The sequence below is a fragment of the Coregonus lavaretus genome (genome assembly GCF_964263955.1).
Source record: "Coregonus lavaretus genome assembly, chromosome: 29".
Classification (NCBI taxonomy): Eukaryota; Metazoa; Chordata; class Actinopteri; order Salmoniformes; family Salmonidae; genus Coregonus; species Coregonus lavaretus.
This window is the reverse complement of record NC_140016.1, coordinates 3,270,249-3,297,993: the sequence shown is the minus strand read 5'-3', so window position 1 is coordinate 3,297,993 and position 27,745 is coordinate 3,270,249. Positions and strand designations below refer to the sequence as shown.

The 27,745-nt window shown below is 42.0% G+C and overlaps 1 protein-coding gene across 8 annotated transcripts in view; it reads right to left on the bottom strand.

Moving 5' to 3' along the window:
- LOC311105100 (TNFAIP3-interacting protein 1-like) overlaps positions 1-24,920 on the bottom strand; it is a 42,540-nt gene extending 17,620 nt beyond the window's left edge. For 2 of the 8 annotated variants that reach the window (XM_084147104.1, XM_084147109.1), the window contains exons 1-9: positions 19,196-19,278; positions 13,156-13,354; positions 9,113-9,250; positions 8,539-8,630; positions 6,849-6,908; positions 5,112-5,312; positions 1,403-1,497; positions 792-939; positions 37-138 (exon numbers count right to left, since the gene is read on the bottom strand). In XM_084147104.1, coding sequence (XP_084003230.1) covers positions 37-138; positions 792-939; positions 1,403-1,497; positions 5,112-5,312; positions 6,849-6,908; positions 8,539-8,630; positions 9,113-9,250; positions 13,156-13,318 — 999 coding nt within the window. In that variant the 5' untranslated portion in view covers positions 13,319-13,354; positions 19,196-19,278. The other 6 variants (XM_084147105.1, XM_084147106.1, XM_084147103.1 and 3 more) reach the window with 6 other exon arrangements.
- Between the last annotated feature and the right edge of the window lie 2,825 nt (positions 24,921-27,745).

The window sequence follows — 27,745 nt, the reverse complement described above, 5'->3', positions numbered from 1 at the left end:
GACACCTGATGTAACGTTGAGAGGAGAGGGACTCACGTCTTTCCTCTGCTTCTCTAGAAGCTTGATTTTCTTCTCATAGGCCTCTGGGTCACAGGGCTTGGCCGGGGCTTTCTCCTTCTCTGGGGCTTTCCCACTCTGCTGTTGGACAGGGATATAAAACATGATGATTCTTAAAAAAGGAATATTCCACTCCAAACCGTTTTTTTTTGTATTTGTTTTCATTAGTCCACTGTTGACACAGTGGCAAAATGTTCTCATGTCAGCAATCACGTTTTCAAGAAGCAAAATTGTCACATCACAATGACGCGTTTTGCATCATATGATGCATTTTGCAATGCATTATTTAAAAATTAACTTAATTCATTCATAGAGCCCACTCTGCAACAGGACAGGGATATGAAACATCGCGCTTAAATTCCCCCGCACTGGTACAGATCACCATTTATACAAGCTGTGTCATATTTTTTATTTTTTTTAAGCATTTGCAAGAGAGACCTGGGAAGTCTCTCACAGACATTATACACTGACCAATGTGACACTATGAGAAAGATCCCACACACCAACATTACAGTAGAGCTACAGGCAGTCACATGTACTGTACGTTAGGATGATACATTAGTCATGCTAACTATCCCACTACTGTGATGCCTGGCAATGACCTGACTCAAACTGACAATACTCAAACTAGACGTCTATGCTGATCATTTGCCCTTTCCCTCTCCCAGCTTTTAAAAATGTCCTCTGAATCAGACAGGTGCCATCCCATCCATTCTGGGGCAGGATTTGCATACCTTCTGTGGTGTGCTGACCTCCATCTTGGATCTAACGCTGGCAGTTTCCTCTTTCACCACATCTTCTTTGGCTTCTGGCTGCCCCTCGCTCTCCGTTGCAGTATCTCCTCCTCCAGTTACCAGCTCTTTCAGCTTCGTGTTCTCCTGTCTGCAGTGACCAGAGAGTGAAAGCAGGGTTAGTGTTACTATGCAGTTATAGAGATATCTATAATATCTATCCCAGTGTTTAGTAGAGTAATGTGCAACTTGGCAGAGCCATAGGATATCCTCTGGGAAGACCCTACAGTCCCACTGAGGTAGGGAGAATATTAGGGCAATTCCAGAATCATCAAAAACAAAACTTTGACCAACTGTCACTTCACTTGAAGCTTTGTAGTTGCTGGACAGAGAATCATAGTGAAAAAGAAGTCTACTCATCGTTTACTGACTACCAAGTGTTTATTGCCTTTATTTAAGCTCAATAAACGCCAACAAAGTCCTAAACTTGACTTTGGAGCAGAAAACAGTATAAAGCCAACATTCAGTTTCAATTCACAATAATAAACTCAAACTCCTTCTCTCCCCTGGGGAGCTGAAAGTCCAACTGAATCCAGACAAAATTCAAAACTCACCTCAGCTGTTCCAAGTCACCGTTTCTGTACTGAAGGTCCTCCTCCATCTTCTTTCTCAGCTCATTGTTCTCCTGTCTGAGCTGCTCACAAAGAGTCTAGACAAACAGAGGGACAAGCATTAGTAACACAGCACTCTCCTCTCTGAGCTGCTCACTAAACCTCAACTACATCTCATAATAAATAATGTGGAAATTGAGCAAGTTGAGGTGACTAAACTGCTTGGAGTAACCCTGGATTGTAAACTGACACGGTCAAAACATTGATACACCAGTAGCTAAGATGGGGAGAAGTCTGTCCATAATAAAGCGCTACTCTGCCTTCCTAACAACACTATCAACAAGGCAGGTCCTACAGGCTCTAGTTTCGTCGCACCTGGACTACTGTTCAGTCGTGTGGTCAGGTGCCACAAAGAGGGACTTGGGAAAATTGCAGTTGGCTCAGAACAGGGCAGCACGGCTGGCCCTTAAAAGTACACGGAGTGCTAACATTAATGACATGCATGTCAATCTCTCATGGCTCAAAGTGGAAGAGAGATTGACTTCATCACTACTTGTTTTTGTAAGAAGTGTTGACAAGCTAAATGTACCGAGCTGTCTGTTTAAAATACTAGCACACAGCTTGGACACCCATGAATACCCCACAAGACATGACACCAGAGGTCTCTTCACAGTCCCCAAGTCCAGAACAGACTATGGGAGGCGCACAGTACTACATAGAACCATGGCTACATGGAACTCTATTCAACATCAGGTAACTGATGCAAGCAGTAGAATCAGATTTTTTTTTTTAAAAGGTAAAAATACACCTCATGGAACACCACTGTTTTATCTTTTGGTTTATATGTAATGTAAGTACTTTCATGTGTTTGGACCCCAGGAAGAGTAACTGCTGCCTTGGCAGGAACTAATGGGGAACCATAATAAAACCCAGGAAGAGTAGCTGCTGCCTTGGCAGGAACTAATGGGGATCCTTAATAAACCCCAGGAAGAGTAGCTGCTGCCTTGGCAGGAACTAATGGGGATCCATAATAAACCCCAGGAAGAGTAGCTGCTGCCTTGGCAGGAACTAATGGGGATCCTTAATAAACCCCAGGAAGAGAAGCTGCTGCCTTGGCAGGAACTAATGGGGATCCATAATAAACCCCAGGAAGAGTAGCTGCTGCCTTGGCAGGAACTAAATGGGGCTCCATAATAAACCCCAGGAAGAGTAGCTGCTGCCTTGGCAGGAACTAAATGGGGCTCCATAATAAACCCCAGGAAGAGTAGCTGCTGCCTTGGCAGGAACTAAATGGGGCTCCATAATAAACCCCAGGAAGAGTAGCTGCTGCCTTGGCAGGAACTAATGGGGATCCATAATAAACCCCAGGAAGAGTAGCTGCTGCCTTGGCAGGAACTAATGGGGATCCATAATAAACCCCAGGAAGAGTAGCTGCTGCCTTGGCAGGAACTAATGGGGATCCATAATAAACCCCAGGAAGAGTAGCTGCTGCCTTGGCAGGAACTAATGGGGATCCATAATAAACCCCAGGAAGAGTAGCTGCTGCCTTGGCAGGAACTAAGGGGGATCCATAATAAACCCCAGGAAGAGTAGCTGCTGCCTTGGCAGGAACTAATGGGGATCCATAATAAATACAAAGAGTCTAGACAAACAGAGGGACAAGCATTAGTAAGACAGCACTCTCCTCCTGTACCAAGACGCACACCTCCCCCCTGACCGACTTGTTCCCTCTGTTCCCTCACCATCAGACTCCATCACAACCACCGTCATCGTGGGCAGCTCGATGGCGAGAGACATTGGCCTGCCTACGGCCTGTGGGCCGACCATGGTCCACTGTCACCCAGGTGCCCGCGTCCAATACGTCAACTCCCTCCTGCCCACATTTCTAGCCAACTACTCTAATACTGGCACCATCGTCACTCACGTTGGCTTTAACGACATTCGCTTTTGGCAATCTGAAGGACTACAACATCGTCTTGAACACCGTTGTTGACATGGCAGTAATATGGCTCCCTAAAGCCTATTCTCGTAGGAAGTTGCTAGACCACGGAGTGCTAAAAGTCCATATTTGGACTGTGTGTGTAAAATGCTCGATAATGTATGTGATCTCAACAGAGAGGTATATTTTCTGGGTGACCTAAATATTGACTGGTTGTCATCAAGCTGTCCACTCAAAAAGAAGCTTCAAGCTGTAACTGATACCTGCAATCTGGTTCAGGTTATCAGTCAACCTACCAGGGTATTTACAGAACAGAACAGGAACTAAAATCACCCACGTGTATTGACCACATCTTTACTAATGCGGCAGAAATCTGCTCTAAAGCAGTATCCACACCCATTGGATGTAGTGATCATTATATAATAGCCATATCTAGAAAAAACAAAGTTCCAAAGATTTGGAAGTAAAATTGTGTATTATCGATTATACAAGAGGTTTTGCAATGATTCCTATGTCAAATATGTGAAAAATATTTGTTGATCTGATGTGTGTAATGAGGAACAACCGGATGCCGCACTTGAAGCATTTATGAAATTGCTTTTCCGGTTACTGATAGGCATGCGCCCATCACAAAACTGAGTGTTAGAACTGCCAAATCCCCATGAATAGAAGAATTGAAAAATCCAGGTAGTCCCCTGTAGCTCAGTTGGTAGAGCATGGCCCTTGCAACGCCAGGGTTGTGGGTTCTTTTCCCACGGGGGGCCAGTATGAAAAATGTATGCACTCACTAACTGTAAGTTGCTCTGGATAAGAGCGTCTGCTAAATGACTAAAAATGTTTTTAAAAAGTACAAAAAAGAATCAACTGTATGGCTGAGAGGGATGAGGCAAAGGGAATAGCAAGCTGTCCTGCTGAAAACAGACTCAATGGTTGCAAAAAACAAAATGGGAAGAGGTCTGTCCATGATAAGGCATTGCTCTGCTTTCTTGACATCTAAAATCAACCAAGCAGTTCCTGTGGCCCGGGTTTTGTCGCACCTGGACGACTGCCCAGTTGTGTGGTCATGTGTGGCAAAGAAGGACGTAGGAAAATTGCAGTTGGTCCAGAACAGATCAGCACGTATTGCACTTAGATGTACACAGAGGGCGAATGTCAATGACATGCATGTCAATCTCTCCTGGCTCAAAGTTGAGGAGAGATTGACTGCATCACTATTGGTCTTTCTGTGAGGTATTGATGTGTTGAAGGTACCGAATTGTCTGTTTTAAGCAGTTGGCACACAGTTCGGACACTCATTGGTTCAACACGAGACATGCAGCCAGAGGTCTCTTCACAGTCCCCAGCTCCAGAACAGAGGCTGGGGAACACACAGTATTAAATAGAGCCATGACTACATGGAACTCTCTGCCACCCCAGGTAACCCAAGCTAGCAATAAAACCAGTTTCAAAAAACAGATAAAAGAGCACCTTACGGCACGACGGGGACTGTGAACAGAGACATTTTGATATATTTTGTATTGTATTTTGAATTATATGTATTGTGTAATGTATATTATTTGTTGTGTTTTGTTTCCTAATTGGACCCCAGGAAGAGTAGACGCTGCCTTGGTTTTGCAACATAATTTGGTTCAGCATCAGGAATGACAAACACACAATAGTTATTCGCTATTCAGCTGACATGCTGAATTTCCAGTCTTTGAAATGCCTGTGTGGACAACCTGTTTACTTCTCAGCCTGTCTGTCTCCCAACCTGCCCCTCTCCCTGTCAGTTACCTGTAGGAGGGACGTCCTCTGCTCATTCTTCTGGACCTTGGAGGAGAGGTGGTGGAACTCGACGGCCATGCGTCCCAGGTGGGCTAGGAGTTGGTTGGGGTTGGACTCCTCAGCAAAGATACTGAAGGAGCTTTCTAGACGCTGCAGCTGGCTGGCTAACTCCTGGTTCTCCGGAGGTAGCTGCCCTGCTCCCGTACCAGTCTGGAGATCAAATCAAACTTTATTTATATAGCACTTCAAAACAATACATTTTCTAGACAAATATGACATTAAGATCGATAAAAAAATAGAGTTAATCAATAGTAAAAACAGAGGACCTGAGAGACACCAGTCAGACCCTCTGTACCACCATACTGACTGGACTGGACACTAATCAAGTAATGTCAACACCACATACATTTCTAGCTCTCCAGTTTTGAAGATACTGGATGTATAAAAATAAAAAGGACAAATCCCATCTGAATCCTACAGCATGTAGATAGATAGACTGGCACACAAGGGAGACTCGGTCCCTCCTCCGTGTTGATTGGTCATGTAAGTAATGCTCCATATCCTATATGCAATGCAGTACTATACATGTTGTGCAATATTGTACAATGAAGCAAAACTCCATTGAGATTGAGTCAGAGGTGCTGAAACGTTCATAAGAAGCTCAGGTCTATAGACGTGCCAAAATGGGTCACCGTTTTCCTATACTTTGGCTGATGATGCGTATATCAGGTGACGGTCATTTGATTCTATACCATATCTAGCCGGAATATTCTGTGACTGCCATTCTTCCATGTCAGGCATTCCCTAACAGCACATTTGTGTGTGTGTGTGTGTGTGTGTGTGTGTGTGAGTGAGTGAGTGAGTGAGTGAGTGAGTGAGTGAGTGAGTGAGTGAGTGAGTGAGTGAGTGAGTGAGTGAGTGAGTGAGTGAGTGAGTGAGTGAGTGAGTGAGTGAGTGAGTGAGTGAGTGAGTGAGTGTGTGTGTGTGTGTGTGTGTGTGTGTGTGTGTGAGAGTGTGTGTGTGTGTGTGAGAGAGTGTGAGAGTGAGTGTGTGTGGTCAGTAATACATCGTGGACATTCCCTGTGCCGACTCATGTTGAGCTACCAGTATTGAGTTAGTTGGCTGTTGACTCACTAGAGAAGAGACACAGGAGAAGTTTCTGATATGGAAGAAATGACCAGAGAGCTAGAGAGCTAAGGAAATGAAACTTGAGGAGCTGCTTTCAAGCTCTTAGATTCTTCACCAGGTATAAAATTACACGTTCAATGGTTTTAACCTCTTTAACTCTGGTGGCATTTTCTAAACGACGCAGTACACTTCAGTTTCAGAACGATACGTCCTACAAACACATGCTTAGTGCTGTAAGAAAGGTAACAACTGGAATACTGATGAAGGTGTCAGAAACAAATGGGACTAATACAGAGATACAGAAGTTCCCCCCAAAAAAGATACATTTACTTTTTCTGGGGGCTCACCCCAATTGTCCCCTGGTTGGTGAATAAGAGATTTTAACTAAAATATATATGTCACCTCAACAATTACCCAACTTGCTCACGAGTTGAACAGGTTAACTGTTTTGATTGGAAGTTGAACGTGATCTATCTAGACACAAACAGATGCATTGAGTGGTCCTGAACACCTTTATGGATTAAACAACCAATTTACATAAAGAACCTGGATCGTTTTCAAACATCCCATTTGAGCCCCGTTATTGTTAGCTAGCCCCGTGTGAAAATTGGTACTTACCGTCTGGGTATCGGAGGTCTTCTCCTCCATGTTCACCACCTCAAACTCTGACAGACCTTCCTACAAGCACCAAACAGGACAATGACAAACTGGAATAGATCCAGACTGAACAGTATTAAAGGGATACTTTGGGAATTTGTCAATGAAGCTCTTTATCTACTTCCCCAGAGTCAGATGAACTTGTGAATACCCTTTTTATGCCTCTGCGTCCAGTAAGGAGGAAGTTAGACGTAGTTTCCTGAGCCAAGGCTAACTAGCGTTAGCGCAATGACTTGAAGTCTATGAGAACAGCTAGCATGTTGCACTAACGCTAGTTAGCAACTTCCTTCAAACTACACGCAGAGCCCAAAAAAATGGTATCCACGAGTTCACCCAACTCTGGGGAAGTAGAAAAAAGGGCTTCATTGCCAAAATCCGGAACTATCCCTTTAAGTAAACCAATATGACTATTTAGCTAACCAATATGGTCCCGGGGTTTGACACTTGTAGCTACAAGGTACTGAACGTAAGTGAACCGTTTAAAATGAAAACTACTATCAGTTAGCCTTTGCTGGAAGCCATAAACCAGTTGAGAAAGACATAAAAGCACAACACCACCTGACATGTAAATGTTATGTTTCAGGCTGATGAGGTTGTAGGCTGATGAGGTTGTACTTTATGTTCTGGGCTGCTCAGCCTGATCAACAATATCTATAAAATATAAAGTACTCTGTAGCTATAAAGTAATATCTGTCTACTTACACTGGGCTGCTCATCCTGATATCTATAAAATATAAAGTACTCTATAGCTATAAAGTAACATCTGTTTACTTACACTGGGCTGCTCATCCTGATATCTATAAAATATAAAGTACTCTGTAGCTATGAAGTAATATCTGTTTACTTACACTGGGCTGCTCATCCTGATATCTATAAAATATAAAGTACTCTGTAGCTATGAAGTAATATCTGTTTACTTACACTGGGCTGCTCATCCTGATATCTATAAAATATATAGTACTCTGTAGCTATGAAGTAATATCTGTTTACTTACACTGGGCTGCTCATCCTGATATCTATAAAATATAAAGTACTCTGTAGCTATGAAGTAATATCTGTTTACTTACACTGGGCTGCTCATCCTGATATCTATAAAATATAAAGTACTCTGTAGCTATGAAGTAATATCTGTTTACTTACACTGGGCTGCTCATCCTGATATCTATAAAATATAAAGTACTCTGTAGCTATGAAGTAATATCTGTTTACTTACACTGGGCTGCTCATCCTGATATCTATAAAATATAAAGTACTCTGTAGCTATAAAGTCATATCTGTTTACTTACACTGGGCTGCTCATCCTGATATCTATAAAATATAAAGTACTCTGTAGCTATAAAGTCATATCTGTTTACTTACACTGGGCTGCTCATCCTGATATCTATAAAATATAAAGTACTCTGTAGCTATAAAGTCATATCTGTTTACTTACACTGGGCTGCTCATCCTGATATCTATAAAATATAAAGTACTCTGTAGCTATAAAGTCATATCTGTTTACTTACACTGGGCTGCTCATCCTGATATCTATAAAATATAAAGTACTCTGTAGCTATAAAGTCATATCTGTTTACTTACACTGGGCTGCTCATCCTGATATCTATAAAATATAAAGTACTCTGTAGCTATAAAGTCATATCTGTTTACTTACACTGGGCTGCTCATGATGTAGGGCCTTCCCCGTTGAGAGACACGGCCGACTCTCTCTCTGGTCCATACTGGGCTGGCGAAGCTTCCCCTGACCTGAAACAGTCAGGAGTCATCATACAGTTATAGGGTCATTATATAGTCACAGCACTGCTAAGTACCTTACTGTGATTGTTTTCAATGAAAATGGTCAAAAAGAAATTAAAAATAGCTTCTTAGCAAAGTGCAATTTCTCAAGCAATAATTTTGATATGACTGTCTGGGAGTGGTATGGAGATTAGCTGTTATTGACAGAGAGATTAGGATCTATTTCTTATTGGTCTATTGACTAATTTACCCAGAACTCCATCCCACCAAAACAGGCTGAACATTTCAGGTGGTCTTTTCAAACAGCTCTTACACTAAAATGTCATTATCATTTTCAAAAAATTTACAGATTTACTCCAACCTCAGTGTGGAAATGAACATATAAAAACACAGGACAATCACACGTTTGAATGCACTGGGCCATTGACGATAACATCCTGCTGTAAATCATGAATAATAATAATGTAGAAAAGCCATCTCTGATACCATACCCGGTGTCTCAGTCTGAACAGGTCCTCCTGTACAGAAGCTGGAGGTAGAAGACTTCAGGGCCTCGTTGTCTCTGACCAGCTCCTCGACCCGCTGACGCAACGTAGACGCCTCCGACTGAGACTCCTCCAACAGGTCTCCTACACACCAGGACAGACAGAAGGTTAGAAACATCTTTGATTTGAAGTAGGCCTAGTCAGTCACGTGTTCATTTTGGGTTGTGGCATATAGCTGAATATGTTATTCATGGCCTATAATACATCAAGGACAGACAGTAACTAGTGCTTCTGATGACTAACAACTAAATCATGCCGGCCCTGAGAACATTACTCATTACAGAGAAACAGCACACTACCAAAGAATGGACCACGCCAACCCAACGCTCACTATAGAGAAAACTCCCTGCAAACATTACAGCATATAACCAAAGAATGGAATCAGGCCTAACCACATTCTTCCTACAAGGCTATGCGAACGGAATATGTAGCTATAATGTTATAGGTCACAACACTAATCTAGACAGATGAGAGTGTGACGAGGGTTGAGGTCCTGGTTGTGTAGGGTATGGTGTTGAGATCTGTCAGATCAGATGTAGTTAACCATCTGTCATAGCCGGCCGCGACCGGGAGACCCATGGGGCGGCGCACAATTGGCCCAGCGTCGTCCAGGGTAGGGGAGGGAATGGCCGGCAGGGATGTAGCTCGGTTGGTAGAGCATGGCGTTTGCAACGCCAGGGTTGTGGGTTCGATTCCCACGGGGGGCCAGTATGAAAAAAATAAAAATAATGTATGCACTCACTAACTGTAAGTCGCTCTGGATAAGAGCGTCTGCTAAATGACTAAAATGTAAATGTACTGCTGTTCTGTACAGTGGTCAGATCAGATGTAGTTAACCCAGGTCTACTGATGTTCTGTACAGTGGTCAGATCAGATGTAGTTAACCCAGGTCTACGGTCTAACCCAGTGGCATTGGTAGGCTATATCCGATTAGGATCACAATAAAGAGCTGGTGATCTAGACCAGAGAGGTAGGCTATATCCGATTAGGATCACAATAAAGAGCTGGTGATCTAGACCAGAGAGGTAGGCTATATCCGATTAGGATCACAATAAAGAGCTGGTGATCTAGACCAGAGAGGTAGGCTATATCCGATTAGGATCATAATAAAGAGCTAGTGATCTAGACCAGAGAGGTAGGCTATATCAGATTAGGATCACAATAAAGAGCTGGTGATCTAGACCAGAGAGGTAAATGACTAAAATGTAGGTAGGCTATATCCAATTAGGATCACAATAAAGAGCTGGTGATCTAGACCAGAGAGGTAGGCTATATCAGATTAGGATCATAATAAAGAGCTGGTGATCTAGACCAGAGAGGTAGGCTATATCCGATTAGGATCATAATAAAGAGCTGGTAATCTAGACCAGAGAGGTAGGCTATATCAGATTAGGATCATAATAAAGAGCTGGTGATCTAGACCAGAGAGGTAGGCTATATCCGATTAGGATCATAATAAAGAGCTGGTGATCTAGACCAGAGAGGTAGGCTATATCCGATTAGGATCATAATAAAGAGCTGGTGATCTAGCCAAGAGAGGTAGGCTATATCCGATTAGGATCATAATAAAGAGCTGGTGATCTAGACCAGAGAGGTAGGCTATATCAGATTAGGATCATAATAAAGAGCTGGTGGTCTAGACCAGAGAGGTAGGCTATATCCGATTAGGATCACAATAAAGAGCTGGTGATCTAGACCAGAGAGGTAGGCTATATCCGATTAGGATCGTAATAAAGAGCTGGTGATCTAGACCAGAGAGGTAGGCTATATCAGATTAGGATCATAATAAAGAGCTGGTGATCTAGACCAGAGAGGTAGGCTATATCAGATTAGGATCATAATAAAGAGCTGGTGATCTAGACCAGAGAGGTAGGCTATATCAGATTAGGATCATAATAAAGAGCTGGTGATCTAGACCAGAGAGGTAGGCTATATCAGATTAGGATCATAATAAAGAGCTGGTGATCTAGACCAGAGAGGTAGGCTATATCAGATTAGGATCATAATAAAGAGCTGGTGATCTAGACCAGAGAGGTAGGCTATTTCAGATTAGGATCATAATAAAGAGCTGGTGATCTAGACCAGAGAGGTAGGCTATATCAGATTAGGATCATAATAAAGAGCTGGTGATCTAGACCAGAGAGGTAGGCTATATCAGATTAGGATCATAATAAAGAGCTGGTGATCTAGACCAGAGAGGTAGGCTATTTCAGATTAGGATCATAATAAAGAGCTGCTGATCTGGACCAGAGAGGTAGGCTATATCCGATTAGGATCACAATAAAGAGCTGGTGATCTAGACCAGAGAGGTAGGCTATATCCGATTAGGATCACAATAAAGAGCTGGTGATCTAGACCAGAGAGGTAGGCTATATCCGATTAGGATCACAATAAAGAGCTGGTGATCTAGCCCAGAGAGGTAGGCTATATCCGATTAGGATCATAATAAAGAGCTGGTGATCTAGACCAGAGAGGTAGGCTATATCAGATTAGGATCACAATAAAGAGCTGGTGATCTAGCCCAGAGAGGTAGGCTATATCCGATTAGGATCACAATAAAGAGCTGGTGATCTAGACCAGAGAGGTAGGCTATATCCAATTAGGATCACAATAAAGAGCTGGTGATCTAGACCAGAGAGGTAGGCTATATCCGATTAGGATCATAATAAAGAGCTGCTGATCTAGACCAGAGAGGTAGGCTATATCCGATTAGGATCATAATAAAGAGCTGGTGATCTAGACCAGAGAGGTAGGCTATATCAGATTAGGATCATAATAAAGAGCTGGTGATCTAGACCAGAGAGGTAGGCTATATCAGATTAGGATCATAATAAAGAGCTGGTGATCTAGACCAGAGAGGTAGGCTATATCAGATTAGGATCATAATAAAGAGCTGGTGATCTAGACCAGAGAGGTAGGCTATATCAGATTAGGATCATAATAAAGAGCTGGTGATCTAGACCAGAGAGGTAGGCTATATCAGATTAGGATCATAATAAAGAGCTGGTGATCTAGACCAGAGAGGTAGGCTATATCAGATTAGGATCATAATAAAGAGCTGGTGATCTAGACCAGAGAGGTAGGCTATATCAGATTAGGATCATAATAAAGAGCTGGTGATCTAGACCAGAGAGGTAGGCTATATCAGATTAGGATCATAATAAAGAGCTGGTGATCTAGACCAGAGAGGTAGGCTATATCAGATTAGGATCGTAATAAAGAGCTGGTGATCTAGACCAGAGAGGTAGGCTATATCAGATTAGGATCATAATAAAGAGCTGGTGATCTAGACCAGAGAGGTAGGCTATATCAGATTAGGATCATAATAAAGAGCTGGTGATCTAGACCAGAGAGGTAGGCTATATCAGATTAGGATCATAATAAAGAGCTGGTGATCTAGACCAGAGAGGTAGGCTATTTCAGATTAGGATCATAATAAAGAGCTGGTGATCTAGCCCAGAGAGGTAGGCTATATCAGATTAGGATCATAATAAAGAGCTGGTGATCAAGACCAGAGAGGTAGGCTATATCAGATTAGGATCATAATAAAGAGCTGGTGATCTAGACCAGAGAGGTAGGCTATATCAGATTAGAATCATAATAAAGAGCTGGTGATCTAGACCAGAGAGGTAGGCTATATCAGATTAGGATCATAATAAAGAGCTGGTGATCTAGACCAGAGAGGTAGGCTATATCAGATTAGGATCGTAATAAAGAGCTGGTGATCTAGACCAGAGAGGTAGGCTATATCAGATTAGGATCATAATAAAGAGCTGGTGATCTAGACCAGAGAGGTAGGCTATATCAGATTAGGATCATAATAAAGAGCTGGTGATCTAGACCAGAGAGGTAGGCTATATGAGATTAGGATCATAATAAAGAGCTGGTGATCTAGACCAGAGAGGTAGGTTATATCCGATTAGGATCATAATAAAGAGCTGGTGACCTAGACCAGAGAGGTAGGCTATATCAGAAAAGCAGGTACTTACCCAAGCTCTTGAGTCCCTTCATCCTCTCTCTGAGGACGTTATTCTCTTCCAGTAGTTGTCTGTAGCTGCCCATTCCACTGCTGCTGCCCTCCTCTCTGGCCTCTCTGGCCTTAGCCTCAACCCCGCCTGGGTCGTAGATACGATAGGGCCCTTTTCCTTCCATCGCCACCGCGTCACTTACCAGGCATGGTGCTGGGAACTGGAGGAACAACAGAACTGAAAGGTCAATAGGAAAGAACCAATAGAAAAAAGAGAGGCAGAGCTGCTTGGGAGGTTACAGTCAGGGAATGTGTTTTGACTGTGCCCAGTAGCTTTTGTTACAGTATGGGGGGAAATAGGCCCATGTCATGTTTACCATATGTCATGGGAGAACCTGGACTTTAGTAGCCTGGTTCCAGATTTGTTTGTGCTATCACGTCAGCTCCTTGGCATGGCAATGAGTGACAAGGAGTTGACAGACAGATCTGGGAAACAGGCTAAGTCAATAGATCTAGCACACAAGGCTAAGGGGGAAACTAATAGGACATTGAGAAGATCTTTAGCCTGCCATTACAAACCTCCTACTACCTCATATAGGAGAGGTACTAACCTCCTACTACCTCATATAGGAGAGGTACTAACCTCCTACTACCTCATATAGGAGAGGTACTAACCTCCTACTACCTCATATAGGAGAGGTACTAACCTCCTACTACCTCATATAGGAGAGGTACTAACCTCCTACTACCTCATATAGGAGAGGTACTAACCTCCTACTACCTCATATAGGAGAGGTACTAACCTCCTACTACCTCATATAGGAGAGGTACTAACCTCCTACTACCTCATATAGGAGAGGTACTAACCTCCTACTACCTCATATAGGAGAGGTACTAACCTCCTACTACCTCATATAGGAGAGGTACTAACCTCCTACTACCTCATATAGGAGAGGTACTAACCTCCTACTACCTCATATAGGAGAGGTACTAACCTCCTACTACCTCATATAGGAGAGGTACTAACCTCCTACTACCTCATATAGGAGAGGTACTAACCTCCTACTACCTCATATAGGAGAGGTACTAACCTCCTACTACCTCATATAGGAGAGGTACTAACCTCCTACTACCTCATATAGGAGAGGTACTAACCTCCTACTACCTCATATAGGAGAGGTACTAACCTCCTACTACCTCATATAGGAGAGGTACTAACCTCCTACTACCTCATATAGGAGAGGTACTAACCTCCTACTACCTCATATAGGAGAGGTACTAACCTCCTGCTACCTCATATAGGAGAGGTACTAACCTCCTACTACCTCATATAGGAGAGGTACTAACCTCCTACTACCTCATATAGGAGAGGTACTAACCTCCTGCTACCTCATATAGGAGAGGTACTAACCTCCTACTACCTCATATAGGAGAGGTACTAACCTCCTACTACCTCATATAGGAGAGGTACTAACCTCCTACTACCTCATATAGGAGAGGTACTAACCTCCTACTACCTCATATAGGAGAGGTACTAACCTCCTGCTACCTCATATAGGAGAGGTACTAACCTCCTGCTACCTCATATAGGAGAGGTACTAACCTCCTACTACCTCATATAGGAGAGGTACTAACCTCCTACTACCTCATATAGGAGAGGTACTAACCTCCTACTACCTCATATAGGAGAGGTACTAACCTCCTACTACCTCATATAGGAGAGGTACTAACCTCCTACAGGAGCAGTATCAACCTCATATAGGAGAGGTACTAACCTCCTTCCCTCAGCCAGGGCATTGAAAATGGGTCGTGGATGGGTATTCCAGCATGACAATGACCCAAAACACACGGCCAAGGCAACAAAGGAGTGGCTCAAGAAGAAGCACATTATGGTCCTGGAGTGGCCTAGCCAGTCTCCAGACCTTAATCCCATAGAACATCTGTGGAGGGAGCTGAAGGTTTGAGTTGCCAAACGTCAGCCTCTCCAAGATCTGCAAAGAGGAGTGGGACAAAATCCCTCCTGAGATGTGTGCAAACCTGGTGGCCAACTACAAGAAACGTCTGACCTCTGTGATTACCAACAAGGGTTTTGCCACCAAGTACTAAGTCATGTTTTGCAGAGCGGTCAAATACTTATTTCCCTCATTAAAACGCAAATCAATTTATAACATTTTGACATGCGTTTTTCTGGATTTTGTTGTTGTTATTCTGTCTCTCACTGTTCAAATAAACCTACCATTAAAATTATACACTGATCATTTCTTTGTTAGTGGGCAAACGTACAAAATCAGCAGGGGATCAAATACTTTTTTCCCCTCACTGTAGGAGGAGGACTAACCTCACATAGGAGTACCAACCTCCTACTACCTCTTATAGGAGGAGAAGTACCAACCTCCTACTACCTCTTATAGGAGGAGAAGTACCAACCTCCTACTACCTCTTATAGGAGGAGAATTACCAACCTCCTACTACCTCTTATAGGAGGAGAAGTACCAACCTCCTACTACCTCTTATAGGAGGAGAAGTACCAACCTCCTACTACCTCTTATAAGAGGAGAAGTACCAACCTCATATAGGAGAAGTACTAATCTCCTATTACCTCATATAGGAGGAATGGTACTAACCTCCAACTAGCTCATATAGGACGAGAAGTACTAACCTGTAATATATATATATACTACCAGTCAAAAGTTTGGACACACCTACTCATTCAAGGGTTATTCTTTATTTTTTACTATTTTCTACTTTGTAGAATAATAGTGAAGACATCAAAACTATGAAATAACACATATGGAATCATGTAGTAACCAAAAGAAGTGTTAAACAAATCTAAATATATTTTATATTTGAGATTCTTCAAATAGCCACCCTTTGCCTTGATGATGGCTTTGCACACTCTTGGCATTCTCTCAACCAGCTTCATGAGGTAGTCACCTGGAAAGCATTTCAATTAACAGGTGTGCCTTCTTAAAGTTAATTTGTGGAACTTCTTTCCTTCTTAATGTGTTTCAGCCAATTACTTAACCAGCATGGCTACCACAGCATTCTGCAGCGATATGCCATCCCATCTGGTTTGGGCTTAGTGGGACTATCATTTGTTTTTCAACAGGACAATGACCCAACACACCTCCTGGCTGTGTAAGGGCTATTTTACCAAGGATTGTGATGAGTGCTGCATCAGAAGACCTGGCCTCCACAATCACCCGACCTCAACCAAATTTAGATGGTTTGGGTTGAGTTGGACGGCAGAGTGAAGGAAAAGCAGCCAACAAGTGCTCAGCATATGTGGGAACTCCTTCAAGACTGTTGAAAAAGCATTCAAGGTGAAGATGGTTAAGAGAATGCCAAGAGTGTGCAAAGCTGTCATCAAGGCAAAGGGTGGCTATTTGAAGAATCTCAAATATAAAATATTGATTTGTTTAACACTTTTTTGGTTACTACATGATTCCATATGTGTTATTTCATAGTTGATGTCTTCACTATTATTCTACAATGTAGAAAATAGTAAAAATAAAGAAAAACCCTTGAATGAGTAGGGGTTCTAAAACTTTTGACCGGTAGTGTAAGTATTCAGACCCTTTGCTATGAGATTCGAAATTGAGCTCAGGTGCATCCTGTTTCCATTGGTCATCCTTGAGATGTTTCTACAACTTGATTGGAGTCCACCTATGGTAAATTCAATTGATTGGACATGATTTGGAAAGGCACACACCTGTTTATATAAGGTCCCACAGTTGACAGTGCATGTCAGAGCAAAAACCAAACCATGAGGTCGAAGGAACTGTCCGTAGACCTCCGAGACAGGATTGTGTCGAGGCACAGATCTGGGGAAGGGTACCAAAAAATGTCTGCAGCATTGAAGGTCTCCAAGAACACAGTGGCCTCCATCATTCTTAAATGGAAGAAGTTTGGTACCACCAAGACTCTTCCTAGAGCTGGCCGCCCGGCCAAACTGAGGAATCGGGGGAGAAGGGCCTTGGTCAGGGAGGTGACCAAGAACCCGAAGGTCACTGACAGAGCTCCAGAGTTCCTCTGTGGAGATGGGAGTACCTTCCAGAAGGACAACCATCTTTGCAGCACTCCACCAATCAGGCCTTTATGGTAGAGTGGCAAGACGGAAGCCACTCCTCAGTAAAAAGGCACATGACAGCCTGCTTGGAGTTTGCCAAAAGGCACCTAAAGACTCTCAGACCATAAGAAACAAGATTCTCTGGTCTGATGAAACCAAGATTGAACTCTTTGGCCTGAATGCCAAGCATCACGTCTGGAGGAAACATGGTACCATCCCTACAGTGAAGCATGGTGGCAGCATCATGCTGTGGGGATGTTTTTGAGCGGCAGGGACTGGGAGACTAGTCAGGATCGAGGGAAAGATGAACAGAGCGAAGTACAGAGAGATCCTTGATGAAAACCTACTCCAGAGAGCTCAGGACCTCAGACTGGGGCGAAGGTTCACCTTTCAACAGGACAATGACCCTAAGCACACAGCCAAGACAACGCAGGAGTGGCTTCAGGACAAGTCTCTGAATGTCCTTGAGTGGCCCAGCCAGAGCCTGGACTTGAACCTGATCGAACAATTCTGGAGAGACCTGAAAATAGCTGCGCAGCGACGCTCCCCATCCAACTTGACAGAGCTTGAGAGGATCTGCAGAGAAGAATGGGAGAAACTCCCCAAATACTGGTGTGCCAAGCTTGTAGTGTCATACCCAAGAAGACTCGAGACTGTATTCGCTGCCAAAGGTGCTTAAACAAAGTACTGAGTAAAGGGTCTGAATACTTATGTAAATGTGGTATCATTATTTTTTTTTTATACATTTGCAAAGATTTCTAAAAACCTGTTTTTGCTTCGTCATTATGGGGTATTGTGTGTAGATTGATAAAGGGGGGGGGGGGGGGGGGGGGAACAATTTAATCCATGTTAGAATAAGGCTGTAACAAAATGTGGGGTCTGAATACTTTCTGAATGCATTGTAGGAGAAGAAGTTTGGTTACATAACAAGCATTGTTTTGGTTCCCCACCCTAAACCATTTACAATACAAAGAGTCACATTTGAATGCCACTATCAAAGGGGACTTCTGTAAAAGCTATTTCAAGACGGTGTAACTTAAACACTGATGTGGTCAAATCATTGAGTGATAACATGGTTGTAAAAATGTTATGAAAATGCCACACGGGAGAATGCCTCTGAAAAATGACCATGCAATATTAAACTGAACTTCCAGCCAGACAGATGAGAAACAAAGACATTGTACAGTAACCAGACGATTTAATAGACCCTAGCTAGTGCAGTTGATTTCAGTTGCAAAATAGAATAATGAAATGAAAGACAATACATTATTTTTTGAAAACTTCATAATTCAAACCAATTGAAACTAGATGTTGTCATGAGATGTGATGACGTCATCCAAACGTCACGACAACACCACATTATCAACATGACCCAACTCACTCTGGCGTCTTTTCGGCCTCTCTTTCTTTCTTCGTTCATTATTGATTAGAAGAAGAGACGGCTAAAGTGTCCAGTCCAGAAAAGATAACGGTCCCTGATTAGATGACAAGCGAGAACAACATCTATTGCGCTTCAGTAGTTAAGAGCGACATCCGATAGTCACACTGGCTTAACTAACGATACAATTATGGCTAGCCATGAAGCTAGCTAGCAAGCTAGCTAACGTTAGTCATATCAGTTGCTATGCTGGGATGCCGAAAAACCATTAGCTAGGTAACGTCAGCTAACAAGTAGCAAATCGGACTGTTTAGCAAGCTAACATTATGCTTACTTGAACGATAGCTAATTAGTGTTAACTAGAGAGTTAGCTATCTGTCAATGTGAAAGTATTTCTACAAAACAACGACCTGGCTAACCCGTTAGCAGATTGTCATGCAAATTATAGCTAACATGACAGAATAGATCTTACGGATAGCTAGCTAGCGAGCAAACTAACTAACTAGCCATTTGCTACGCATCAAAACCAGTGTCTGATTCCAGATAACGAAGCTAGCCAACTTTCAATTAATTTCATGGTAAACAAAGAGATCGACGTTGGCTTATGTTAGCTACCTTTCTGCTTCAGTGGCTCCTTCGATTTACCCAGACACCAATAGCGGAAGTGGTCTCTGCTGTAACCTGGGAAATTCCACCTCGCTGTCTTTTGATGTTGTAAACAGCTGTGGTTGACAACCGGGCCGACCAATGCAGAAGCTGGTTTAATCTTTAAAGGGACAGTGCAGGGTTTTGCGCCAAACCTTGGTAGCGTAGGGATAGAGTGGGGGCATGCATGACCGCAGCCAGAGCAAGGCTTGAACTGGTGACCTTCTACCATCAGGCCCTTAAAGCTACAAATCTTAGTTGAAACAATAACAAAGCGGAAACACCCCGCCTCTGTTTTGGTAAAACGCTGAGGGATGGACATTTTACATTTACATTTTAGTCATTTAGCAGACGCTCTTATCCAGAGCGACTTACAGTTAGTGAATATTTTATTTTTTTCATACTGGCCCCCCGTGGGAATCGAACCCACAACCCTGACGTTGCAAACGCCATGCTCTATCAACTGAGCTACATCCCTGCCGGCCATTCCCTCCCCTACCCTGGACGACACTGGGCCAATTGTGCGCCGCCCATGAGTCTCCCGGTCGCGGCCGGCTGCGACAGAGCCTGGATTCGAACAAGGATCTCTAGTGGCACAGCTAGCACTGCGATGCAGTGCCTTAGACCACTGCGCCACTCAGGAGACATGGACCTGGAGACATGTAACTACTCTCAAATTCATAGACAGAGCTATAGATGCAAGGACTGACCATCCATGATATCACAATTATAGTTTTAACCATGGTATGAAAAATGTATGCACTCACTAACTGTAAGTCGCTCTGGATAAGAGCATCTGCTAAATGACTAAAATGTAAATGTAAACAAGTGTGTGTTTACATTTATGTTGTTTACAAACATTGGAGTAAATGTCAGGTTCTGACTGGGTACGACAGTTGAACTAAGCTCATGATGCATTTATAAATGATGTTCTTCATGAATCAATGGGTATATATCATTCATTTATAAGTCCCCAAAAATATGTAGCAACTAAGGATTATAGCTATAAACTCCACACCTCTGGGCAGAGGCTGTAGTCCAGTCACATAGACTTCACTACTCCTTTAAAAGCTCTACAATAGGCTGAAATACTATTTCCATGATGTTCTATCTATGCACATATGAACTCTGGGACAACCTTGATAAAAGTACCAACACCAGCATGCATACACCTACTGCAGATAGGTCTATGATCAACAAAATGTGTTCTTCTGCTCAGTTATTTTCAAAGATAGGAATCTCATGATGGGTGCCCTCCACACACTAGATGCAACCAAAACCAATAGAGACATCTTGTGGAAAATAAAAATAATACCTCAACATCAACTGCTATTGACTAAGATATGTGAGACACAGTGCAGACCTGTGTCTTTACCATAGAGATACTGTTGAAGTCTAAAGTTTACATACACTTAGGTTGGAGTCATTAAAACTAGTTTTTCAACCAGTCCACACATTTCTTGTTAACAAACTATTGTTTTGGCAAGTCGGTTAGGGCTTCTACTTTGTGCATGACACAAGTCATTTTTACAACAATTGTTTACAGACAGATTATTTCACTTATAATTCACTGTATCACAATTCCAGTGGGTCCGAAGTTTACATACACTAAGTTGACTGTGCCTTTAAACAGCTTGGAAAATTCCAGAAAATGATGTCATGGCTTTAGAAGCTTCTGATAGGCTAATTGACATAATTTGAGTCAATTGGAGGTGTACTTGTGGATGTATTTCAAGGCCTACCTTCAAACTTACTGCCTCTTTGCTTGACATCATGGGAAAATCAAAAGAAATCAGCCAAGACCTCAGAAAAAAGAAATGTAGACCTCAACAAGTCTGGTTCATCCTTGGGGGCAATTTCCAAACGCCTGAAGGTACCACGTTCATCTGTACAAACAATAGTATGCAAGTATAAACACCATGGGACCACGCAGCCGTCATACTGCTCAGGAAGGAGACACGTTCTGTCTCCTAGAGATGAACGTACTTTGGTGCGAAAAGTGCAAATCAATCCCAGAACAACAGCAAAGGACCTTGTGAAGATGCTGGAGGAAACAGGTAGAATAGTATCTATATCCACAGTAAAACGAGTCCTATATCGACATAACCTGAAAGGCCGCTCAGCAAGGAAGAAGCCACTGCTCCAAAACTGCCATAAAAAAGCCAGACTACGGTTTGCAACTGCACATGAGGACAAAGATCATACTTTTTGGAGAAATGTCTGATGAAACAAAAATAAAACTGTTTGGCCATAATGACCATCGCTATGTTAGGTGGAAAAAGGGGGTTGCTTGCAAGCTGAAAAACACCATCCCAACCGTGAAGCATGGGGGTGGCAGCATCATGCTGTGGGGGTGCTTTGCTGCAGGAGGGACTGGTGCACTTCACAAAATAGATGGCATCATGAGGAAGGAAAATTATGTGGATATATTGAAGCAACATCTCAAGACATCAGTCAGGAAGTTAAAGCTTGGTCGCAAATTGGTCTTCCAAATGGACAATGACCCCAAGCATACTTCCAAAGTTGTGGCAAAATGGCTTAAGGACAACGAAGTCAAGGTATTGGAGTGGCCATCACAAAGCCCTGACCTCAATCCTATAGAAAATATGTGGGCAGAACTGAAAAGGCGTGTGCGAGCAAGGAGGCCTACATACCTGACTCAGTTACACCAGCTCTGTCAGGAGAAATGGGCCAGAATTCACCAAACTTACTGTGGGAAAGCTTGTGGAAGGCTACGCGAAACATTTGACCCAAGTTAAACAATTTAAAGGCAATGCTACCAAATACTAATTGAGTGTATGTAAACTTCTAACCCACTGGGAATGTGATGAAAGAAATAAAAGCTTAAATAAATAAATCATTCTCTCTACTATTATTCTGACATTTCACATTCTTAAAATAAAGTGGTGATCCTAACTGACCGAAGACAGCGAATTTTTACTATAATTAAACGTCAGGAATTGTGAAAAACTGAGTTTAAATGTATTTGGCTAAGCTGTATGTAAACGTCTGACTTCAACTGTAGATGGAGGACTCATCTTTGTATCTGTGCCATTATAGCGTCTGTGACAGCATGGGCAGAGCCATTGAGGCTATCTCCATTTTGAACAGTGGAGGCTGGTGGGAGGAGCTATAGGAGGACGGGCTCTGTGTAATGGCTGGAATGGAATACATGGAACGGTATCAAACATATGGAAACCACGTTTGACTCCGTTCCATTAATTCCATTCCAGCCATTACACAGAGCCCGTCCTCCTACAGCTCCTCTCACCAGCCTCCACTGATTTTGAAGTAGTGCATTTCTTCTTCACGATTGGCTGATCCCTCCTGATGACCCAGTTCAACAGTGTCACCAGGAGGGATCAGCCAAGGAAGTTGGAAGTCCCATCCAGTTGACTACATTAAAATGGTGGAAGCTCTCAATGGCACTGCCCATGTTAAAACAGCCTTTTGGCCACTATCAAAAATGAAAAGCCAAGTGGCGTTTACTCCTGATGTACTGACCTGTTGCAACCTCTACAACCACTGTGATTATTATTTGACCCTGCTGGTCATCTATGAACGTTTGAACATCTTGGAGAAAAATCTGGCCTTAATGGCCATGTACTGTTATAATCTCCACCCGGCACAGCCAGAAGGGGACTGGCCACCCCTCAGAGCCTGGTTCCTCTCTAGGTTTCTTCCTAGGTTTCTGCCTTTCTAGGGAGTTTTTCCTAGCCACCGTGCTTCTACATCTGCATTGCTTGCTGTTTGGGGTTTTAGGCTGGGTTTCTGTATAGCCCTTTGTGACATCTGCTGATGTAAAAAGGGCTTTATAAATACAATTTGATTGATTGATTGAATACAGTAGACTAGAGTACAATAGAGTAGAATAGAGTACAGTAGAGTAGAGTAGAATAGAGTACAGTAGAGTATAATAGAGTAGAGTAGAATAGAGTACAGTAGTGTAGAATAGAGTACAGTAGAGTAGAATAGAGTATAATAGAGTACAGTAGAGTAGAATAGAGTACAGTAGAGTAGAATAGAGTACAGTAGAGTATAATAGAGTACAATAGAGTATAATAGAGTATAATAGAGTACAGTAGAGTAGAATAGAGTACAGTAGAGTAGAATATAGTAGAATAGAGTACAGTAGAGTAGAATACAGTAGACTATAGTAGAATACAGTAGACTAGAGTACAGTAGAGTAGAATATAGTAGACTAGAGTACAGTAGAGTACAGTAGAGTAGGATAAAGTAGAATAGAGTACAGTAGAGTAGAATATAGTAGAATAGAGTACAGTAGAGTAGAATAGAGTAGAATAGAGTACAGTAGAGTAGAATAGAGTACAGTAGAGTAGAATAGAGTACAGTATAATAGAATAGAGTAGAATAGAGTACAGTAGAGTAGAATATAGTAGAATAGAGTACAGTAGAGTAGAATAGAGTAGACTAGAGTACAGTAGCGTAGAATATAGTACAGTAGAGTAGAATATAGTAGAATATAGTACAGTAGAGTAGAATAGAGTAGAATAGAGTACAGTAGAATAGATTAGAGTAGAATAGAGTACAGTAGAGTAGAATATAGTAGAATAGAGTACAGTAGAGTAGAATAGAGTAGACTAGAGTCCAGTAGAGTAGAATATAGTAGACTAGAGTAGTCTCCAATCTCCATTGAAATATTTTTTTAGTCCAGGACTAGGCTTCATCTGTCCGAGTGGATACTGGCCCTTGATCTAGCCCAGGGTTTCTTAAGCTATGGGTCTGGACCCAAAGTGGGCCCTGGGCATGTGAGAGGTGGGTCATGAGTTATGAGAAAACATCTAAAATCACATACTATTTCTTCTTAATTTGGGTCGTTGGAGGACGATTTGGGTCACGGGAAGACTGTCAATTTCTCATTTTGGTCTCGAGCACATTGGTCATTCAAGTTTAACAAAAACATTTCAATTAATATATTTTTTAGATATCAAAAGTTATCAAACGTTATTTACTTCTTTGTAGGAATGAACATCAAAGAATTTGCCGCAATACATGGCTCACTTTTGGCTTCTCCTCATGCACAAAATACTGTGAAAAGTCCACATCTGGACTGTAGCTTGGTTGGATATGTGCTGAAGAGAAGACCAGTCCGGAAAAACTGGCTGATATTTGCATGGTGTACACTGTTCAGTATAGGGTTGGTTTTTCATAACTCATATTGACTGTTAATGCACACCAATTGTAAAATCTGTATCATTTTTAATTTGGAGTGATCACAGAAATGTCATGTTATAATTTCTTATGTGTTTTTTGAACAAATATTACCTATAATTATTCCTCTAGAAAGGTTTGCACATGTTTTTTCAAATCAGTCAAAGAGATAATATTACATCACATACATGGAATTAAACATGAATTTTAGATTACAGAAAGAGTATCATATTTATATTTATGATGTCTGCGATACTAAGAATTATATTCTAGATTAAAATTAACCTTTTTAATATCAACAATCATTTACAAATCAATAGCGTTTCTTCACTAACTTTGTTATCCCGTGTGCGCACATTGGATGATTCGTTTAGCACGACCAAGACAGAGTCAAAAAGCTTCAACACAGGAGTCTTTATAAACCGATTAACTATTTTATAACATTAACCTAAATTAAATCTGTATATGCAATTTGGAAAAAAGCTAACAAACTCACCCACACGTTGAGCGTGTGTCCGGAAGGCACTTTTTAATAAGGAAACTGGTGAAAAGGGTGGAAGCAATTTCAATGTTTTTTAGAGAGACATGGGGAATTCCCACATAGAGAAAAGGGCCTGATACAGATCACAGCCTGAACAGAAGAGAACAGAGCAGAGCAGGGGGACCTGGGCTCTGTCTAACTGCGCAGTGGTGTAGCCTGGTCTGGCCCGAAGTGAACAGCACAACACAACACAGCAGAACAGACACGATCAATGCTATCAGTCTGCTAATGTGTTAATTCAACTCTACACAGAAATACTAGAGTTGCATCGTGCTCTTTATGAATCAAAAATTAAATGGCAGAGGTCTCATATGTGTCTTTGCACATTTAGTTTACACAACACAGCCATTAATGTCCATGCAATACAAGGCCTAATAACCAAGTTTAATCTCATTTATATTCAACTGTACAATTTGACTTGAAGAGAATACAGAAGCTACTTCACAGCAGTCAGAAAGGACGATCCTGCAACACAGGGTGATGATCTGACAGCGCACTGCAAAGACGGCTTGCTGTTTACCTTCATCTATGAATATATAATAATTCACATGAAATAGGGATAATTTAGAAGTTGTGTCAGTATGTAGTCTTTGTTTACATGAGCAGTGTTGGGCTGCTGCACGGTGCAGTCTGTACTTTACATGTTGCCATGGATTTCTTGGCCTAACGTAGGGGATTTCCTCCTCTCTCAAAACCCTTTTTTTTTTCTGCTTTCCGCTTTTAACTCTGAGACGGCTTGACAACAGCTGCACTCACAAATACAGCTCATCACATACAGTACATCATACACTAGATCATACATCATACAGAACATCATACAGTACATCATCCATCACACAGTACATCACACAGTATATCATATAGTACATCACACAGTACATCAGTACATCATACATCACCATACAGTATATCATATAGTACATCATACATCATACAGTACATCATACATCATACAGTACATCCTACAGTATATCATATAGTACATCAGACAGTACATCAGTACATCATACATCACCATACAGTATATCATATAGTACATCATACATCATACAGTACATCATACATCATACAGTACATCCTACAGTATAACATATAGTACATCAGACAGTACATCAGTACATCATACATCACCATACAGTATATCATATAGTACATCATACATCATACAGTACATCATACACTAGATCATACATCATACAGAACATCATACAGTACATCACACAGTATATCATACAGTATATATCCATCATATAATACATCATACAGTATGTCATACAATACATCATTCATCATACAGTATATCATACATCATACAGTACATCATACAGTACATCATACAGTATATCATCCATCATATAATACATCATACAGTATGTCATACAATACATCATTCATCATACAGTATATCATACAGTATATCATACAGTACATCATACAATACATCATACATCATACAGTACATCATACAGTACATCATACAGTACATCATACAGTACATCATACAATACATCATACATCACACAGTATATCATATAGTACATCATACAGTATATCATGCAGTACATTATACAGAACATCATACAGTATATCATATAGTTCATCATACAGTATATCATACATAATACAGCACATCATACAGTACATCCTACAGTATATCATGCAGTACATCATACAGTATATCATACATAATACAGCACATCATACAGTACATCCTACAGTATATCATGCAGTACATCATACAGTATATCATGCAGTACATTATACAGAACATCCTGCAGTATATCCTACAGTATGTTACGTTCCCCAGTTTCTGTGTTGTGGTTTGTGTATTTTCATGTATGTATTTCAGGAAATGGGTTCCTGAAATTCCCCAACAAGCAGCTGATTGGTCGATAAACATTGATGATTGGAGAGCTGACCCCGCGCCCTCGTCAGGACGCAGCTGTCTCCAATTACCAACTCCTTCTGAAGCTATATAAGAGTTCTGTTGCTCAGAAGGGGGGACCAGAATGTCTGAGAGTTATAGCATGTTGGTTGTTGCTAAGACATTTGGTATGTACTGTGTATTTGTTGCTGTGAGAACCAATTGTAATGTTTTGTGTTAGTTGGTTGCTTAGAGAGTTTCTTTAATGTCCTGAGTTACATTTACGTCATTTAGCAGACGCTCTTATCCAGAGCGACTTACAGTTAGTGCAAACATTATTCATTTTTTATTTTTTTTTCATACTGGCCCCCCATGGGAATCGAACCCACAACCCTGGCGTTGTAAACGCCATGCTCTACCAACTGAGCTACCTCCCTGCCGGCCATTCCCTCCCCTACCCTGGACGACGCTGGGCCAATTGTGCGCCGCCCCATTGGTCTCCCGGTTGCGGCCGGCTACAGCAGAGCCTGGATTCGAACCAGGATCTCTAGTGGCACAGCTAGCACTGCGATGCAGTGCCTTAGACCACTGCGCCACTCGGGAGAGTTCGTTTTTTCTCAGGTTTTGTTGTGAACCAGTTTGTGCTATTTTGTTTCATTTATTCCCAAGGGGGGAAGGGGAAGGCACCTAGGGAGTGCTTAGGCAAGAGGCCCGCGGGCATACATTACCCGTAGAAGTTAACTGTCTATGCACACTAGGAAAGACCTGGGCGGACCATCCCCTGTATTTTGGTTAGTGCACCAGGAGGTGCTAGTTAAATAAGTAGTGGGTTGGCAGGTAAGGTAGGAGAGGGGGCTTTGATATTTACTTTCTTTGCTTTGGTTCCGTCCAGCCCCTTTTCCCCAAACTTACCGTGCGAAGGAATACATTCCCTGTTAACGGT